The sequence below is a fragment of the Colletotrichum karsti genome, assembly GCF_011947395.1.
Source record: "Colletotrichum karsti strain CkLH20 chromosome Unknown Scaffold35, whole genome shotgun sequence".
NCBI lineage: Eukaryota > Fungi > Ascomycota > Sordariomycetes > Glomerellales > Glomerellaceae > Colletotrichum > Colletotrichum karsti.
This window is the reverse complement of record NW_024065935.1, coordinates 388,792-408,523: the sequence shown is the minus strand read 5'-3', so window position 1 is coordinate 408,523 and position 19,732 is coordinate 388,792. Positions and strand designations below refer to the sequence as shown.

Below are 19,732 nucleotides of genomic sequence, written 5' to 3'. Positions count from 1 at the left end.
AGTTTCGGCAGAAAGAGCTACCGCCTTGGATGCTTTTCGCGACGCCTGGGCTGTCGCGTTTTTGCTTGATTGTCAGCTACAGCGTCAAGAAAAATTAATGACGACTGCCACCACCGCATTGCCTCCACGACTTCAATTCCGATTACTCTCACGCGCCGAATACTTCTTGTAATTCTTCAGGCAGTCACGTCCGAGCCGCCAGTGCTTTTGCCAATCGCGAGCTTTGGAGAATCCATCCAACGACACAAACAAATACCAGGGCCATCAACCATGGCTCAACTTTCGCCGCGAGTCCGGCGCACGTCGCAGAATACACAGTACACGTATGCGAACTGCCCACAGTCTTCTCCTGGAAGCTCTTAAGCTCACATGATCACAGCTACAACCTCTCGAGACGTATTCACGACGTCAAGACCTACCCTATCCAGTCTCCCCAAGGCGCCACCATCCTTCTCTACGGTCACGATAATGGCGTCTCCATTGTGTGGAAGGGTGGTCGTCGCTTCAAGCCGACGAAGAAGCAGCCTCCGCCTCCCGAGAAGCAGAATGGGGCCCCGGAAGATGCCGTCATGATCATCGATTCCGACGACGATGAACCCCCATCCAAGGCATCGAAAACATCGACCCCCTTCACCGACAAGCCCGAATTCGAGGATACCGAGGAGGACACACCATACCCCGAAATCATTCAGACTCTCGATCTATCCCTGGGTACCGCCGCCCTGCATCTTGCCGTCCTGCCCATGACACCATGCCCTGCCGAAGATGCTTCCTGGGGAGGAGCCGACGTTCTGAAGGAGAAGATGGTCTTCACCGTCGCGTGTGCAACCAACGAAGTCTACGTCGTCACTCTTCCCTTGACCCCGCCGAGTCCAGAGAGCAAGGCACGACCTGAGTTGAGGTCAAATCTCCTGGCCGGCAAGGCAGGCTCGGGCCAGTGGGGCGAGAGGGTTGTTTTCCTCGGCGGCCAATATAAGCACAGCGAGGGTGTCGCCATGTCGTTGATCAAGCCGAAGACCTCTTCAGCTTCCGACAGGATACGTGACCAGTCTGGTGCGACACAGAAGCCTCGCCTTGTCGTGGCAGCACACACCCGCGAAGCGTGTGGGACGCTGCGTCTCTGGGATGTACCCTTGGACGTTCAACCAGGCGAAGCCAGCGGCCGCATCAACCCTTTCCAAACAGAATACCTCCCCAGTCCTCTCTCCAGCATCTCCTTCAACCCCACGCACCTCACACAACTTCTGACAGTCTCCTCGCCCCACGCGGTCCGCATTTACGACTACGCGCAGCCATCACTGCCGCCCGATGACCAAGCCACTGGTCCTTTTCCGAGCCAAGGATCCTGGCTTCTCTCTCTGTTCCAGCCATTCACTCGTCCCACAACCACACGTAAGCCCATCCTAGATGCAGCTTGGATCGCTCACGGCAGGGCTGTTCTTGCCTTGCTCGCCGACGGCACCTGGGGTATATGGGATGTGGACGGTGCCAGCCCACTGGGCGGCTCCATCCTGGGCAAGAACAGCTCTGGAATTAAGGGCGCTGCGCTCACGGCCTTCAGTGCTACTGGACACGTTGAGGGAACTGGTCCGTTGCGTACTACTACGGCAGCCGTGCCAAGATCCAATGGCAACGGAGAATTTGTACCCATGACCCCCCACACCCGACGTGATGCTGCGGCATCATTGAGCACTGCCGGCTCGTTGGAGCGTTTAGTGGCCATCAGAGGCGGCATTGTCGTCACTCCTCTTCCTGGTAGCGGCTCTGGATCCGATGATGAGAGCGTCGTGTTGTGGATTGGTGGTCTCGATAATGTCTCCGTCATCCCCGCCGTCTCTCGATTCTGGGACTCACAACTCCGACGCAGCTCAGGAGGTGGCGTAAACCTATTCAGCGGAACCACACCAACCAAGATGATCCGACTCCACGACTTGTCCACAGGCCTCCTCGGCGAGCGTTGCTGCGGTGTGGGCGCTGCGGTCAACTTCGCCAGGCTCAAGGATAACGACGGCGGCTTGCGCATCGAGGTTCTGGTCATGGGCGAGAGTCGATTGGTCATCGTCCACGAGTCCGAGGAGACACCCGGCGCCAAGATTGGAGGTGTCGTTTCAACGCGCCGCCGCCTCTTTGGCGACAAGAAATCAGAGGCGCCCAGCGCCATCATCGTCCACTCTCGACCGGATCAGCCTCGCAACGTTTCGTTCAATCTCAGCGTCAACAAGACGAGGAGCTTGATGGGAAGGTCAGTGGGACGCGACAGTGTTCTGCCCGACGACGACCCGACTCATGACTTCACGCTGCCTCTCGGAAGACCAAAGTCTGGCTTCGGTTTCGCTGACGAACTTGAGCGCGCGGCGGACTTGCAAGATGATGCCACGATGCGTGACGTCGAAGAGGAGATGTTGGACATCTTGGGTCTCGACCAAGCTCTGGAGGATATGGAAAACGATCGCGGCAGTGGCCGGAAGAGAGTTTACTTCGAGGGAGACCGTTGAGGTTCGCTGACGAACCTTGTACTAGTGAGAAAACAAAATGTACGATACCCACGGACCGTCCCAGATACGGATCCAACCTTGGTACGCGCCAAAGACTAATGCCGTTGATGCCTTTCCTTCTTCTCTTTTTTCTCTTTTCCCTGCATTTTCTTCTTCTGCAAACCCCAGTACAAGCACAAACAAAAACACAAGCCAACGTCTTCCAAGACCAAGGCATCCGCACTTCAAGGTGGAGCGCAAGGAGAGATTCATCCTTGATCCAGCTCTGTATTATGAGCGGTACATTAAGAACCCGTCCTCTGGGCTTCCTTCGTAAGGCACAAGATCGCAAGATGAAGTGTTGTCGAGGCTGCCACAAGACGGGGAAGCCGACGTTTCCTCAATATTGGAAAGGGATTTTTTTACGGGTGGGGGCGGGTGGTTCGGTTCTGCGAATTGACCATTTGCTCTCCCAGCCTCCGCGTCGTCCTGCTATCTACCCCCGTTCCCGGACTCGGGAAGCCTCGCTTCTTGAGGAAGATGGGAGGGGTGGGGGATGTTAGGGTTGGGAGGTGGTATCGTCGGTACATACTTTCGAGTGCTTGTTGCTTTGTGACTTGAGTGGTTTTTTATGTGATGAGTCTATGTGATGGTCTCCCGCCCAGTCCCTCTCCCGCGAAACGCGCTTTCGATCTTCAGCTTGTGTGCCCTGCGTAAGCTGGCATATCCGTTGAAGTTGACCCAATTGTAAAGGTTATTTGGACTTTAGATGATTCCTCGTCGCATTCTTTGTGGCTTTCTTGTCCGGCAGCTCGGTCGATGCTGTCTCTGATGGCGCCGTGTGATTGAACACCTCGGTCGGCCTTGACATCGGCACCTTCTTTTCCCTCTCTGTTGCTTCCCTCTCTGACTCTCGTTCCATTTGCTCTTTCCTGTCCCCCGGGTACTCATGAAAATATTCGCTCCAGTCATGTCTAGCCGTCCAGCAGCCTGACACTTGCATCACTGACCAAAGGCCATGTACTGCGCATACCTCACAGTCTCTCCATCTCAAGCTCCTACTCAAGTCAGCCCTCGTGTCTGTCAGAAAGATGTACCGGTAGCCAACTCCAGGACACCTATATACATTCCTCGCGAAGGATGTCACACATTTAGCCCGGATATCTGTCATTTTCGTCGGCTTTCTTAAATGGTAAATGTTCATCTTGCTCAATCTGCTGTCGACCACCCCACACATGCGAAAGCGATGCCTTGCGACAGTGGTAATCCTAACATCGGATAGGAAGTCATGTCTTCCAGGTCGATGCACATCGTGCAGACAGTAAAACCAGCTTACGCATCATCACGTAATGATCATGAACGAGGATTCTCAATCTGAAAAATACTTGAATATAAAAGTCAATGACAACGCTAGTGTAATGGTATCAAAGTCTATGTCTGCGCAACCCAGCTGCCTCAGATGAATCGTAAAATCATAAAACGGCCATCGAGACCACGAAAGTAAGCCGCTCTCATCCACCACGTCTCGCGACGTTACTCGCAGAACGCCGCCATCTATCCCCATCTGGGCTCGTCGTCGGGGATCTGGGGAAAGCCCCTCGCCTGAGGCGGGGCAGGCTCGTCGGACCTCTTCTCTATCTCATCCGTCATGCGCTTGGCCGGAGACTTGGGGCTCGGCTCGGGCTCGCAGATGTTGGTGTTGGGAGCCGGCTTGTTCTTGCAGATCAGGCCGCCGCAGCAGGGCTTGTTGACGTCGGCGATGCTGGTGAAGCAGAAACCTATTGTGAACGGGTCAGTTGGATGTTGCGATGGAGTTGAGCTAGAATGTGGGGGGTAGTGCTAACCTCCGTTGCCGATGCATTCTCTCTTGATGAGGCCGGCGTCGACGCTGATTGCCGAAGCGGCGCCGACGAGGGCAACGAATGTGACGAGTGTGAACTTCATGTTGACGAAGTGTGTGGTTGTGTGTGTAATGAAAGTGTGCGCTTGTTTGCTGTCGGTTGTATTGATGTTGTCTGAGCGAATGTGTTCTTAAAGAAAGCTTGGGTCTGATATAGACTGAGAGGGTTGGCAGGAAGATTGACCTGCTCTCCTCGGTGGGACTCATGAAGATATATACCTTCATCAACCACTTGCGAGTCATATTACAGATAAGGCATATAAACAGTCGTAATGGATCCGATCTCCCGGGAGGCTGTGCAAGATCCCACACTTGCCCAATCTGTCGGTTATTTCCCCCCAAGACTCCAAGACCGATCGCGGTCTGGAGTAAGAGGGCGTCAGATGAGCAAGCGGGCCTTACGCGTTCACAGTTTGAGCCCGTCGTATCAGTTTCGGGATTGCGCATCCACACACTACTGTACACCGATCATCAAGTCACTCCCGTCTCAAGTTCACCCCTGTGAGCGTTCGTCGGAATCTACGGACAGCTCCATGGGGTAATTCCCTCAGTCCCAACCCAGCAACTCCCGCCAACCGAATGTCACTATCAGCCATGTAAATAGAGTTCACCGCATCCCAGAGCTGCAATTCTAGAAAATTGCTCTAAGAGACATTTACAGTTTCAGGCACAAGAGAATACAGCCAATCGGATTGGCGTTAGGAAAAAATGGTTCCATGCAGCTGTTTAAATATAGTGGTGTCCGTGTCGTCTGGAGTGAAGATGAGATGAAAAGAGAAGGACTGGCCTTCCTCGGACCATACCAACAGTCTGGCCACGCAGCCCTTCGTTCTGTCGAGAGAAGATAGGATCGGCGGGTGTAGGTGTAGTCTCCGACGGGGTTTTGCCCGGAAGACTGCCGTCAACACCAGGAACAAGCCAAGGCCTGCCGCGGGCGTCCACTGCGTCCGCGGCCGAATGCCGTGCTTCAACAGACCATCCTCGTCCGCGGAAGATGCGAGAGGATGCGAGAGGGTGCATGAAGCAGCACGGGCGCCACGGAACATCCCATCAAACTCTGCCTCATCGGCGGTGCCGAGAGAATATCGGAAAAGGCTTCCCATGATGCCGTCGCTTTCGTGTCAGACTTCTCATCCTGAAATCGTGATCTCTCGGGACATCTGCCGAGTCCTGAAGCGGAAATTTCGTATTATCGAGCCAGCTTCGTTCAATCCTTCTCAATCCTTCAGAAAAAAAGGCCACAGACTGGTTTCACCAAGTTTAGATTTTCTCGTCTTCATCGATCCTAGCTCACCATGAGGGCTTGGCAACCTCTTGGACAGCGCTTGCCGCCAGGGATGCAACGACATGAGACGAGACGAAGAAATCGCCAGTGCGTTCGTCATGATTCGTGGAAACTTCATGAATCAGCCAGACCGTGACTCGGAAAAGCAGTAATACGCGCAATCACACAAGTGAGGCTGGAACCACATTCATCGGACGGCGGACGCGTTCTGGTGCGTGTCACACCATGTTCGGATTGCATTGTTATTTAAATTGTAAAGTGGTGTCCGTGCGGAATTTCTTTGCCCATATAAGCGAAGGAGAATAAGGTTGCGGTTCTAGTTGTCCGATTTCCATATCAAAGTGATGAATAAGTACGTCGAGTGTTAACAGAAACCCGAACTATTAGATTAAGGAGTCATATAACACACTCCAAAGAACTATATCGTACGTGGAACCTACATATATCAGGAACTGGTGACCCTCAGGCAAGAAAAGAAAGATAGACCATGAACCTCTGCCATGGCAGAGGCGACAGAGTTCGACAGCATGAGTACTTCGCGTTGATTCAACATTGATTAATTGACGCTGGACACAGGCAATTTCAATGAAACTGCCACAGGACGTCAATTTTCTCCTAGTATGACTGAATCGTTCCTGTCGATCAAAAGCAATAGCAATGCTCGACAACAACTTCAATACCTTCACTGTTCTAGAGTCCCAATCAGTTTGCTGACTAGATCCAAAGGTTTTTTCTCGGTTTGCTCAATAGTATGTATACACTCTCGTAGCTGCGTTGTGAGGACATTAAAAGCTGTCCCGTCTCCGAATGTGTCCAACGTGCACTGTGGAATGCTTTATGGTTTTGGAAAGGTTCATTCTTAGCCACAGTGATCTTTCCTCGAAGCCTAGTTACGACATAGCTCTTGAATCTTCACCAATCCCATTTCCTAGAACGCCGGGTTTCACGGGCATGGACCGGAGCGAATTTCGTCAATACGAAAGGTAGAAAAGTCACGACCGCGGTCGAAGAGAATGACTTAGCGCCATGAGACCATGGAAAGTAAGAAAGGAAGAAGTGAGACCTATTGTTGACGATGTGGTGGTGATCTGCAGGATCTTGGAGACCCCGCATCGCATCAAGTCGGTATTCCGGGGGAAACGGGGTCGAGTGAACCAGGTTCCGGGTAAATTCCGGGGAGAACGCCCCCGGAGATTGGAATTTTGTGTAGCACATGTTCACCTGAGGGCTTCTAGAGACTTCAAGTGTCGTCATTATCATAGGCTGGGACCTCATTGCATATAAACGTGGGTAGAAAGTCATGTAAGTCAGTCTCTCCCCTCGGTCATAGAGAAGTATCATCTAAACTGCGTTAAACCTGTCCACTTGTTAGCCAAGAGTTCATAGTTGAAGCCAGCAGCAAGTCTGTCGTATCAGCACTTCATTCAAGCTTGACAGAATGGGTCTTCATCATCTTCTCACTGGTTCTTACACTAGTACCAGCCTCTTTCTTCTGGCGTTTGACTCAGTGGCAAAGACACTGACTCTCAACTCCACCGTTCCTGGCTTCGGACTGCATCAATTTGTCAGTTCCAACGCTGGGCGGGATCGTATCTATGCGACAACCATGAGTGAGCCTCCTCGAATCTTCTCTTGGGCGGTAGATGAGAAGTTTCAATTCACTCACCTCGACACGGTGAACGTTAGTAAGTAACAAACCCACACATGCAGTCTACATTTGGATATGAAAGCACAGAATCCCACGCTAATCTCAGTCAGCAACCTCGTCATGCTATTTCTCGGGTGACGGCAAGTAGGCGTTCAGCGCTGGAGGTCCCGGCGCCAGAGTCCATGCCATCAACGACGATGGGGGAATTGGCGAGCAAGTTACTGAGATGTTCTATGTCCCCACACAGGACGTTCCTGCTGTGGACAAGACGCGTCAGGCCGTGGTACGTGATAAAGTTAGGCTTTCTGGCTGGTTATGTTGAACTAACGACTTTCCGTTGTAGCTTTATGGCGCGCATGGGTTCGACGTGAATGTCAACCGGAAAGGATTCGTACCCCATCTGTATGAGAAAAGTTTCCGACTCAATGATGTGAGCTGATGAAGCATTTATAGTGGCTGGGATGCCATTTTCATGTACGACCTGGCAGAGAATGGAACGGTCAACCTACTATCGATCAACCTCAGCCCAACGCCTGGTGACGGCCCTCGTAATTCTCTTCCATCTGAGGATGGCAGGCTCCTCTATATCGTATGTATCGCAAAGCCCCAGTGCAATCAAGTGGAAGCAGAGCTGACGTCTACGTATGATGCAGATAACGGAGCACAGTGAGTATCATACTTACACCTTGCAATGGGTTGCGGAAAACTGCTTCATTCAACTAACTACTGTCTCTAACACAGGCCAATTCTTGGACGTCTACGACATAGAAAGCACACATTTGACTCACAGACAACGAGCCAGCGCGATTCCTGATGGTCAGTAATGACTGTGGATCTCACAGTGAATGCCGAGTGTGTAAAATGGGTGGGACTGACGTTTCTCGTCATCTAGATGTTCGAAAGAAATACACTTACCGAAGCAACACAGTCCAAAGGTCTCGAGACGGTAGATATCTGTTCACAAGTACCCGTGGCTGGAACAACACTGAGGCAAACGGGTGGGTTGCCGCTTATGAACTGACAAAAGAGGGTTATCTCAAGACGGAAGGAGCGACATCGTTTTTCAAGGCACCGCTCACTCTTGGTTCCGCGGCTGGACTCCGAGTCGCGTTTTGGGAGGATGAGACAAATTGCGGACCAAAAGGAATCACTGACTACATGTATCTCAGCGACACGTCGGAAGGCTGTATGTTCATTCTAGGCTGGACGCCTCAGAATCACAATTTGGAGCAGGTGGCTGAACTATGCTACCCTGACAATGCAGCACCGTATGAGGCGGTTTGGCTTGACTAGTGGGAGGAGAGGCTGCTTAATTATGAATGGCAACCAGACTAGGAACTATCACAACTGAATCTTACTTTCCCAGCTCGGCCAAGGTGTTGAATGATGCATGTGACCTCACCCTTACACAAGCATTGAAGCAGAATTCTCAAATCAAAGCACCTCTGAAATTCCGGTATTAAAACAGCTGAGGTGCGTGAAGAACCCTTCTTCTTCCGCGGACTTTAGCCGCGGAGAATGTCCACGGCCAAACACCGGTAGCCAGCGATTGGTGCATAACAGGAGGATCTCGCGGGACTCGGGATGTGGGTATAACGGGTGAGTGGATTAAATATCTTTATTGGCTAAAAGGCCATAAATTTCCAGACCTCGATCGTGCTGGCTCTTGGTCAACGCGGGGGAATGATGCTGGTTGGATGCGGAGACAAAGACTGCGTTTTGGGCGGGGATATGGACTTCGTACCTTGCTAGTGATGAATTGGACTCAATAATAAAGATGTATTTCTCTCGCCAAATCCAACTGAGTTGTCCCGTATGACAAGAAATCTGAGATTCAATGCCTTCCACATCCTCTCACAGACCACGGCCCGCGAATAGTCGCAGGTTTAGGGGCTTGACATGCGCCAACTGCCGTACAAGAAAGGTATGACGTCTCTTTTGAAGTCAGAATCATGAAATACAGCGCTCAATGGTCTAAAAAGTATCCATTGACCTGTACATGTTGTATGAAGCTGAATTTGTTGACGCTGGACTCAAAACATGAAGGTTCGATGCGAAGGAAGTCAACCCACCTGCAAAACCTGCGAGATTTATCACGACGATTGCAGATATGACAAGGCCCCACCGATGTCTCAAGTGATCGCAATGGCGAAGCGTCTTCAAGACGCCGAGAGGGCCATAGCAGAACTCCAAGGAGGATCTGGGCTTGCTTCACGGCCAGCGAGAGCTTCATTGCCACACAGCAATGATAACAACCCTCCACAGTCGCCCGAGGCACAAGCCTTCCCAACAGCATACGAAACGGCCCCAGCAACAGCGGAAACAATATCTGTACCAGAAACAGAGCTCAGTCGTGATTCTCCGCTTATAACCCAAGCGGCCGACATGCCACTTGATGCCCACGAGCACCTGGAAATTGAAGCACCTCCTGAAGAACAGATTACCACAAGCTTGAGCGTTGATGAGGATGGTGAGATTTGTTACTATGGACCAACATCCGCCGTCCACGACCCACCAAATTTAGCCAGTCCCTCTTCAGTACCCTCCAGTTGTGGCAACTTCTCATTCAAGACAAATACACAAACATTTCTCTCGTCTTATTCCAAAGAATCTGCCATTTGGGAGGAGTATGCCTTAGGGAATGTTGCTCTCCAGATCGGGATCCCTCGATCCGCCATGGAAAAGCTTCTGCAAGTGCACTGGACTTGGGTGGCCCCGATGTTCATGTGGGTTTACCGACCAGCCTTTATGCGTACGTCATCGTTCTTTTAGGTCGAGAGCCATGTATTCTGAAGCTGACTGGTGATTCTTCGCGTTAAGGAGATATGGCGACGGGTGGCAGATACTATTCTGAATTCCTTCTCACAGTGCTGTGTGCACATTCCGCCGAATACCAAGACGGATTTGGTACAGACTTGCTACTCGCAAGGGTGCGTCAACTTCTCGGTACCGCCATACAACAACCTAGCTCGATCCCAACTGTCCAAGCACTACTTCAGTTGAGTGCCCGAGATCTAGCCCAAGGATCCATAACCCAGGCTTGGGTTTACAGCGGAATTGCTTTCAGGATGGCCAGCGATCTCGGCTTGCAACATAGCGGCCAGGACATCTCTGGAATCAAGGGAACGAGCCCCCTTGATGCTGAAGTGCGGAGGAGACTGTTCTGGAGCTGTTATTTCTGGGACAAGTAAGTAGCCAGAATACTCCTCGGTTTTGACTTTGATATTCGCTGACATACGTGTTTGGCCAACAGAGCCATCAGTCTGTATACTGGCCGGCTGCCTGCTGTGGTTGAACTACCACCCCTGGGTACACTTGATAACTGTAAGGATTACCAGGATAAGAGATTGGCCAACACACGCTGACCCTTGATGAGTGGATGACTCTGATGAAATCAAGCTTTGGTCTCCATACCATGAAGACTCACTCAACCTGGCCAACCTCCCACCTGGACAGTATCCTCCTGCGAGAAGCCATGCCGTATCGTGTTTCATCAACTCTTGCAAGTTGTCTATCATTATCAATGACATCATATTTCAAGTCTACTCGCGGCGCAGTAGGCCGATCACTGAAACAGCATTGGAAGATATCAAAGAAAGGCTTGACATTTGGAGGGCTCAATCCCCGCCGCATTTGAGATACGACCCTGAGCGTTTGCCGCGTATCTGCCCGCCGCCTCACTTAATCTCCCAGAAGTAAGCCGAGAACTCGCTGCTGAATGTTTTCCTCTGTCTTCAAATATCGTGCTGTTCACCCATTCAACGACTATGTTGACTAACCTGGATACTCCAGTCTGTTGTACTTCACCACAATTATTCTCGCCCACCGCCCCTTCTGGTCAGTTGCGGGGTATTATCAGGAGTGTATAAGCGCTGCCAAGAGTATCCAAAAACTCCTTCTCCTGCTTGAGTCAACTTTCGGCCTCGAAAACATTACATATCTGATGGGTTACTGCATCTACACTGGTGCCTCAGCCGTTCTGGAAGAAGCAAAGAAGGGTGATGACGCGGCCAATGCTGTCATGAAGACCTTTCTGCGGGCGCTCAACACGGGAATGCGTAGATGCCCGTTGCTTGAGCGCAGCCTCAACATCATCATCAAAGGGCTGAAGTCTGCTCCTATTCAACCTGCCTTGCGCGGAGACATAGATCGTACAGAAACCCCGCCGCTCAACAGCTATATCCCGGCATTTCCGTATCTGGATCCCCTGGGTTTCAACGACATGGACTCACATAACCTGGAAGAAGCAAGTTTCGATGCTATGGCCATGCTGGACTGTTTTCCTGAGCTACAGACGGATATCGGGGAGTTAATTTCAACCAACTTGGCATAGTATCTTTGTGGCTTTGGGGTGCTTTTCGAGTCCAAGAGTCCCGATCTCGTCTGTGTTTTTGACGTATACTCAACATGTCTAGCATGGAACTTCTAGCAGATTTATATAGCACAACGTTGTGTTTGTGACCCTTTAACCCTCCACCCGACTCAATTACTGATGCCAGTGTTCGCCTCTGCCAATGTGTCTGCCTTGAGCGCCGGTCTATCAGCTTTGCCTGCAGTTGTCTGTGCTTTGTCAGTCATGATGATGTTCTTGTCTTCGATCATTACTTCCGAGAAAGACTTACACCACCATCTACCGGCATGATGAGACCTGTGATCCATCCGGCTTCCTTGCTGGCAAGAAACAAGATAGCTGGAATTCAGGTCATCAAACGCTGCTCACGAAACTGATACCGCGTCAAACTCACCATGCCCTACATCCCAGCCAGTGCCTTCTTTCTTCATCAAGTTCTGGTTCACTCTGGCCTGTCTCATTTCATCTGTCATGCCGCGGCCGCGGGTCATTGGTGTGTACACCATGCCGGGAGCCACACAATTGACTCTAATATTCTCAGGTCCATGGTGCGCCGCCATAGCTCTTGTCATTTGGATGATGGCGCCCTTGGTGGTGGGGTAAAGTAAACTAGGGTTGCCACCGAGAACTATGAGAGCAATGTTTGATTAGTATCATTCATCTTCTGTAGATGTTGCACGACGTTCTGACTGGAGGACTTTCTGAGCACTTACGACCGCTGACTGAGGACATGTTGATGATAGATCCCCGCCCTTGCTTTCTCATCTCAGGAATGGCGTAACGACTCATCAAGACCATGCTGGTGACGTTGATCCGGAAGTCTCTCTCCCACGCATCCAAGTTGATTGTGGTAGCGTCGCCAATGGCGCCCCCGACGCCAACTTTGCGAGATTTGAGTTGACTGAATAGCGGTTATGAGAAAGTAAGATGCGACTGACCGATATTTACTAAAATATGCAAGGCACCGAATAGCTCGACCGTCTTGGCAACAGCATTCTTGCACGACTCTTCCATGCTGACGTCTGCTTGAATGATCTCAGACACGCCACCCTCTTCATCGATCATTCGCTTGCTCTCCTTGGCCCAGTCAACGTTGAAGTCTACCAAGGCCACCTTGGCTCCATGCCGTGCTAGTAGGATTGCTGCGGCACGCCCATTCCCGATCTCACCTAAAGGGAAAGTATCAGTCACTCAGGGCTGCATAGGTAATAAACATCATGGACTTACCATCCATGCGAGATCCTGCGCCAGTCACAAGAGCGACGTCGCCGGTAAAGTCAAGTGCGCGAGGAGGAGTCATTGTGCCAGATCGTTGCTCAAAGGTGCTGGTTCCAACGGTGTTGATTGGGTGTCTCGTGACGGTACGGGCAAGTTTGACTGAGGTAGCGTTGTTGGATATGTGCAGAAATGATTGTGGCTCAAATGACTGGTCTCATGAATTCGACGGGGAATAATTGAAAATCTCTTCTTTGTACATTTCATGATCACCGGTGAGTGCTGATACGCATCGGCGCAAGTCCACGGACTACTGACGCCGGAACCTCCGCGGCGATTTGCCGAATCATTCCATACGGTAGCAACGTCACACTACCTCGCCATCCGACACTCGCCCAAATGCTTGGCGCTCTACACCAGGCCTTTGCAACTAACTCAAATATACATCTTTGAAATCAGTCGTGCATGAAAGGTCCAGAGCATTTCCCGGTACGGCCAACTAGGTTCGACAGATTTGATCATGGCCAGCCGGCAAGCAACAGCACAGGCATTGCTCCTTGTGTCTACTCCAAGTTTTAGAAGGCTTTTGAGCTCAATTCTATATTTCATGACGGTTCAAAACTGAAGTTTCCGTCTGGTTTCTATACCTTTCGAGATTGAAGGCACCCGATGATATGTTTATACGACTCGTGTATTCCTAGAATTCGTTTCTGGCTTTCACCAAATTCCTCACTACCATTCGATCTACGTCACATAACCCTGAGGATTTTTCAGGGCGATTTAGCTAGCCAGAAGTCGAACCATCCTACAATGCCCGCAAGACTTTGCTCTTTGACCCATCCTGTGTGAATAAGATGTCAACAGCGAAGGATTTCGTCTACACAGCCGTAACTCAACTTACGTTGGTAAGGGTCGTTCTCATCGCCGCGCAATGCGAAACCGTGCTCAACTCCCGAGAAGAGTTGGTAATGGTAAATTCTCTTCTGCGACTGTAAGATGTCCAGTGCTCGCCGGCGAGATGGTAGATCGAAAGTGTGATCTGTTTCTGAGCACGACAGAAACAATGGCTCTGATAGATTACATCTTAGCCGACTTCGCCAGGGACGATTGGGATAAAGTGCTCACTGTTGATGTTGGTAAAATGATGCTCTCGGAGAAATGCAGGATGCGCAAAGGCGCCCGCAACGACCGTGTCTTTGGCCAGCTCATTGCAAACGTACGGGGCGCCAAAGCAGTAGCCTACGCACACGAACTTCGTGTTCCCTTGCCCGTACTGCGCCTTGACGGCATCAACCCACTTCGGCACCGCCACGTCGGCGAATTTGGTGTGCTTGCGCTTCCATGCCTCGTAGTCAAAGTCCTTGTTATCGGTGTCATGGCGGTTCTTTCGATGTTTCCACACAGGGTCCTGGACGACGTCATCAGTCTCTCGCAAGAGGCGAGGGAAGAAGAAACAGGGGCGACTCAGAACAACGTACTCCGCGGAAATAGTCAAGACCTAAAACCAAGTACCCAGAATCTGCGAATGCGTCCATGACGAGAAGCCCGTTGGGAAACATGCCCCAAACATCAGGAAAGTAGAGCAAGATGTTGCCATTGGCTTTGCCTTCAGGCGGCCACGACAGGTAGGTGTCAACGTCTGCAATGACTGACCAAGACCCTCGCGCCTCGCCCTTGTGGATATTGCCCTTTAAGCAACATTCGCCGCTCGGCTTGGCAAGGTACTGACCATTGTTTTTGGAAGCTCCTTGTCCCATGGTTACCGAGTAATGTCGAGGATCGGGGCTGACGCCTATTCACGAGGATGTATGAAATCGGACAAAAGATGAACTCAGGTTACATGTACCGAGCGTGAAAACAATCAGCCCAGCCCAGGGGTTTTCAACGGAATCTAGCTGTGCTTCTGGCTGCTAAGAAAATCGCTCCAAGCGGCGATAGCACGAGATCACAACGGATGTAAGCCGTTGCCGGAGATATTCCCCAAGTCTCCCACGGGGAAATGCCGCGGGGGCTCTCCGAAACCAGCACTAGGCTTATCTCTGTGATCCATCGCTACGGGAATACGAAGCTGATTTGCTGCCAAACCCCAGCTACTACCACCCCGCAAACGACGTGTTTGACCTGGGGTCATTCAGCGGGGAAATGAGGAAGGATCAGATCCACGATGAGAGAAAGACGATCTGCTGCCACATTCAAAAGTACGTCTCGCCGGCACCTATCTTAGTGACCGCCTTTTTCTTTCTGACTCTTGAGACCGGTCGTTGCCGTGCAATCTATCACCGCTATTACTGAATTCGTTCCCGTTGTAAATCAACAACACGGCGATGGCCGAGATTGTGAAGCCCGTCGTCAGTGCTGACGACGGCATTGCTGATGAGAACAATCGTATCTCCGGTACCAAGCTTCAGGAGATGGACGTGGCGCACCGGGAGAACGCCGTTGGATACACAGAGTACCTCGAAGCTCTCGACATTGAGATTTCCGACAAAGAGGTACGGAGTTTGAAATCGCTGCAGTAAACAGGCATTCTCTGACCTTGTACCGCGACTATAGATACGAAAGCTCCGATGGAAGCTTGACCTCACAATCCTCCCCATGTTCCTCATTACACAAGCGTTGCAGTTCATGGACAAAACTTCCCTGAACTATGCGAATCTGTTCGGGTACCAGACGGCGCTCGGCCTCAAGGGTCAAGAATTCAACAATCTCTCCGCCAGTAAGTACACCTATGACTACATGTCACCAAGGGGAAGACAGGTCGCTGACTGACCGTGATAGTGGTTTATGCCGGGTATTTCTTCGGCCAGTATCCTTGCGGTTGGCTAATCGGAAGATATCCCGCTCAGAAGGTCATGGCGGTCAGTGTGCTCCTCTGGGGCCTCATGGTCATTCTCATGACCCAGAGCCGGACTTACTCAAGTGCCTGTAAGACGAATGAAGACAGATGTGTGTTCAATAGTCCGACAAGCTAACATCTTGCAGTGGGCGTTCGATGTGAGCCGCGTTCCTCCAACCAATAATATTGTTGTGAGAATTAACGTATATACTCAGTCATTATGGGCATCTTTGAGGCTGCTGTAACGCCGTATGTGCTTCACTGATACGAAACTGGGCTCACCCTGACTCAATTACAGCGGATTAACTCTCACGACTGGGTTCTGGTATACTCGTAGAGAGATACCACTTCGTCAATGCATCTGGTAGTAAGTCTGCCAACATAACTTCAGCTGCACTCCGAGATTCACTTACTCATTTCAATTATAGCTCTTCTCTAGGATGGGGTGGCATTGTAAGTGTTTGGCCTTTCCCTTCCATGTCTTCCCTATCAGAAGCTGCATGGTCGAACTGATCGACATACAGATCGGATCGTACATATCCATGGGGGTCTCGAAGCTGCCCGTTGACATGAAGCCAGAACGATGGGAGCTTATCTTCTACGTTGTGAGTAACGTCGTTCTAAGAGGAAACTTCGACCAACACATTGACGGTAACAGCTTGGCGGTGCCACCTGCCTGTGGGCATTCGTCATATGGTTCCTCCTCCCCGATTCGCCGGCCAACGCTCGATTTCTCAGCCACCGTGAGAGGCTGATTGCCATCAAACGAGTCGCCGGGAACGAAACGGGCATCAAGAATAAGGCATTCGACAAGAAGCAAGGACTTGTGGGCTTCTTCGACCCCAAAACTCTGTTGCTCTTTACTTCCGTGTTTGCAGCGTACGTACTTTCGACAAGCTTCATATTGAGTGACCTCGCCATTGAAAAGCTATCAAGTGCAGATCTTGGACTAACAATGAAATATAGAGCTATCCCCAATGGCGTCGTCAACTCCTTCTCGACAATCATCATCCGCGACATGGGCTTCGACACCACGACGACAACCCAACTCAAGTCCGTCGGAGACGCGGTACAAATCGTCGCACTATTGATCGGCGGGACCATCATCCTGAATGTTCCAAACTGTAAGCCAAGCCATGTCGCTGCATCACCCTAAGCCCAGATGCTCAATCACTTTACTACAGCCCGCCTGATCACCGCTTCCGTCGCGAACATGCTGTGCACTATATCAGCAGCTTGCATGGCCTACCTCCCGCAATCCAACACGTGGGGCAGGCTCGTGGCTTTCTGGCTGGTCAACACGCAGTCTGTCGGCTTCACCGTCTCCCTCACGACCATTTCGTCCAATATGGCCGGCTACACCCACCGATCTCTCGCCAGTGCCATGGTGTTGTAAGAGTAATATAAATATTGTGACAACTAGATTCCTTCTAACTAAACTTCGTTAGTACCGCTTACTGTTGGGGCAACTTTGCCGGGCCGTTCGTCGTGAAGCCATCCGAAGCCCCTCACTTCCGCGGCGCCACCATCGGCTTGCTCGTCGGCTACGCCATCAAGTTCGTCTGCCACCTCACCCTTCTCGGTAAGTTTCTCGTCTTCCGCAAAACCCAAAAATGTAGGGGCTGACTTCCCCTCGAAGTGTACATGTTCTCCATGAACCGGTACCGGAACAAGAAGTACGGCCCGCCGAATAAAGAAAGCAGCAACGAAGCTGGGATGAGAGATCAGACGGAATTTGAGAACAAGGATTTCAGATACGTGCTTTAGGGTCTAGAAGTTTCAGGTTCAAGGGCTGCTGAGGATTCCTACCCATAGGGAGCTGGGAAGAGCCAAAGTGTTAGCCCTCCGGCGAATGCCGAGTCCGGCCCCACAGTACGGGCCCGAGTCGGTGTACCCAAAACCGGGACAGACCGGAATCAAACAACCGGTACTAAGTATACCCAGCTGCTCAGCTAGGAGATATAGGAAAGTTTCCAAGGGTTAAGTGAGTACCCGTTACTTAAGGTAGGACACAGCACGTTCAGGAGCCGGATGGTCATTGAGAGCCGTTATGAAGGCCCTTACTGTCCTACGTGTGTAACTAGACATCGCGATACCACTCGATATAGCCAACCCCGACTAACTTGTATCATTCTCTTCAGACTCCTTCCTCTCCCTTGATCACCATCCTCACCCACCCACCATCCCCCTTGACTCTACAAACCAAGAAAAGATCGCATCCCCGTTTCAAACTCAAACCACGTCCCCCTCCATCCTCAGCCGCACCCTAGCTCCCGTCGTCCCGTCCCTCACGAACGCCCTCGAAAAATAAGCATCGCGGGGGAACCTTTCCCCCGTCTTACCAGCAAATCCTTCTACACTCGTCTTTCCCCGCACAACCCAGCTGAGACGGAGGGCGGCTGGAAGACGACGACCTACCAACTTTAACCACGACGGATGGGCCCCTTCACATCGGTAGGAACGCCTCGTGAGGTTGTACTGGTACGTGTGGGCACGCCAGACACGGCCACTACCATGATCGAAAATCGGCATGATTCGCCAGGTCACCGTCCGCATCAAAATCGTGTCTCGCTGCCGATCCTCCGACATCCCACCGTCCGTCGTGCCACCCATTCAGCCCGGTAGTTGAACCCGGTAGAAAGCCACCAGCACATCCTCGCCATCCTCGTTTCTAACCTCATGACAAGCACGACTTACACGGGAAGGATCGCTGTGCCTCGTCCCAGGGATATTCAGCTCTTACTATTCAGCCCGTACATGAAATGGCGAAGTCTTACATCGTGCTCTCCGACTTCAAACTCAACGAGAACGCCTCCCTCACGAAGACCTCACGATACCAAGTCCATCTCTATAAATCACCCATAACAACCTCCTCCCAAACCCTCCCACCACCAAACTCAACCCACCACTCATCCAAAATGCATCCCCTAACCCTCCTCCCCCTCCTCCTCCTCCCCCTCACCACAGCCCTCACCCCACGCGACATCTCCATCCAGACCTTCGAACGCGCCTTCCTCTCCACCATCCCCTGGTCCCACCCGAACCACACCACAAAACTAATCGGCTTCAAACGCATCCTCCTCACCCCCTCGCAACACGCCCACCTGGCCTCCTCCATCGCCTCCTCCCCCGCCCAGTGGGCCGCCTTCACCTCCGCCTACCACGACCCGGACGAACGCACCATGCGCGTCTACTTCCCCGTCGAGAACGCCCTCATGTACCACCACGACGCCCTCATCGAGGCCAACACCCACGGCGAACACCCGCACGAGGAGATTGCAGGCGACCTCGCAGTCCTCGGCCGCTACCGCACCGACGCCGTCACGGGCGTCCCCGGGAACGTGCTCAGGGACGGCGTGATCTACCTCGCGGAGCCGGCGTACCCGGTCCGTCGGTACGGCGAGGCGGGGAACATCCTCGTGTACGACTTTGGCTGGCGCGAGGGGGCCCACGAGCACTCGCACGAGCACGACCGTACCATCGGGCCCCGCGCCGAGGGGAAGGGCGGCTCGTGCAAGCAGAACCACGGCGGGAGGGTGTGTTCGCAGGTGTACGGGATCAACCACGGGCGATGCCCGCGGGATTACTCGGGGTGCATCGATTACAACGGGTGGCCGGTGAAGTCGTGCAAGGACCACGGCAACAAGTTCGCGTTCCCGGGGAGCGACTGCTTCACGGCCGTTGCGAGGGGTCACTGCTGGAACGAGATTCCGGGGTGAGGAATTGTGTTGCAGAGTTGGGTACATTCTTGGGGGTGGTCACGCTGGATCCGTGTCCGGGTGAGGAATGCGGCGGTGAGTCACGGGTTACATGTTCACATATTCAAGAGACAATGTCACATTTCTTTGGGTCAGATCTGTGAAATCCATCAAATTCAATTCATCATATATCCTTCTGTCACATAGTCCCGACCCGATAGTAGGCCGAGGCAGACGCAGTGTGCCTCGCGCCGGTAATCGAGTTTTGTTCCATTCCAATAAACCGTGCCGTTCCAATACCCAAACCCTAGAAAAACCCTATCCT

At 52.0% G+C, this 19,732-nt stretch overlaps 6 protein-coding genes across 6 annotated transcripts; 4 read left to right on the top strand and 2 right to left on the bottom strand.

Annotated features, from left to right (window-relative positions):
- Nucleotides 1-270: 270 nt before the first annotated feature.
- On the top strand, nucleotides 271-2,495 carry CkaCkLH20_09724 (uncharacterized protein; the record flags this gene model as incomplete). The annotated part of the gene is made up of 2 exons (XM_038892439.1): nucleotides 271-323; nucleotides 380-2,495. The coding sequence occupies 2 exons, from the start codon at nucleotides 271-273 to the stop codon at nucleotides 2,493-2,495; spliced, it is 2,169 nt and encodes a 722-aa protein (XP_038742322.1).
- A 1,533-nt stretch (nucleotides 2,496-4,028) lies between these two features.
- CkaCkLH20_09723 (uncharacterized protein) lies at nucleotides 4,029-4,418 on the bottom strand (the record flags this gene model as incomplete). The annotated part of the gene is made up of 2 exons (XM_038892438.1): nucleotides 4,029-4,252; nucleotides 4,319-4,418. The coding sequence occupies 2 exons, from the start codon at nucleotides 4,416-4,418 to the stop codon at nucleotides 4,029-4,031; spliced, it is 324 nt and encodes a 107-aa protein (XP_038742321.1).
- Nucleotides 4,419-7,265: 2,847 nt separating this feature from the next.
- CkaCkLH20_09722 (Nitrogen assimilation transcription factor nit-4) lies at nucleotides 7,266-11,640 on the top strand (the record flags this gene model as incomplete). Its single annotated transcript, XM_038892437.1, has 8 exons — nucleotides 7,266-7,340; nucleotides 7,456-7,590; nucleotides 7,651-7,709; nucleotides 7,761-7,973; nucleotides 10,360-10,494; nucleotides 10,561-10,631; nucleotides 10,684-11,002; nucleotides 11,100-11,640. The coding sequence occupies 8 exons, from the start codon at nucleotides 7,266-7,268 to the stop codon at nucleotides 11,638-11,640; spliced, it is 1,548 nt and encodes a 515-aa protein (XP_038742320.1).
- A 149-nt stretch (nucleotides 11,641-11,789) lies between these two features.
- On the bottom strand, nucleotides 11,790-14,630 carry CkaCkLH20_09721 (short-chain dehydrogenase reductase sdr; the record flags this gene model as incomplete). The annotated part of the gene is made up of 9 exons (XM_038892436.1): nucleotides 11,790-11,867; nucleotides 11,930-11,997; nucleotides 12,053-12,286; nucleotides 12,372-12,539; nucleotides 12,597-12,827; nucleotides 12,886-13,035; nucleotides 13,775-13,942; nucleotides 13,999-14,281; nucleotides 14,352-14,630. The coding sequence occupies 9 exons, from the start codon at nucleotides 14,628-14,630 to the stop codon at nucleotides 11,790-11,792; spliced, it is 1,659 nt and encodes a 552-aa protein (XP_038742319.1).
- Nucleotides 14,631-15,197: 567 nt separating this feature from the next.
- Nucleotides 15,198-17,476, top strand: CkaCkLH20_09720 (uncharacterized protein; the record flags this gene model as incomplete). Its single annotated transcript, XM_038892435.1, has 13 exons — nucleotides 15,198-15,365; nucleotides 15,427-15,589; nucleotides 15,652-15,798; nucleotides 15,856-15,867; nucleotides 15,925-15,958; nucleotides 16,008-16,076; nucleotides 16,138-16,162; nucleotides 16,234-16,314; nucleotides 16,368-16,588; nucleotides 16,676-16,833; nucleotides 16,894-17,101; nucleotides 17,158-17,291; nucleotides 17,349-17,476. 13 exons carry the CDS (start codon nucleotides 15,198-15,200, stop codon nucleotides 17,474-17,476), a joined length of 1,548 nt encoding a protein of 515 aa, XP_038742318.1.
- A 1,151-nt stretch (nucleotides 17,477-18,627) lies between these two features.
- Nucleotides 18,628-19,428, top strand: CkaCkLH20_09719 (uncharacterized protein; the record flags this gene model as incomplete). The annotated part of the gene is made up of 1 exon (XM_038892434.1): nucleotides 18,628-19,428. One exon carries the CDS (start codon nucleotides 18,628-18,630, stop codon nucleotides 19,426-19,428), a length of 801 nt encoding a protein of 266 aa, XP_038742317.1.
- Between the last annotated feature and the right edge of the window lie 304 nt (nucleotides 19,429-19,732).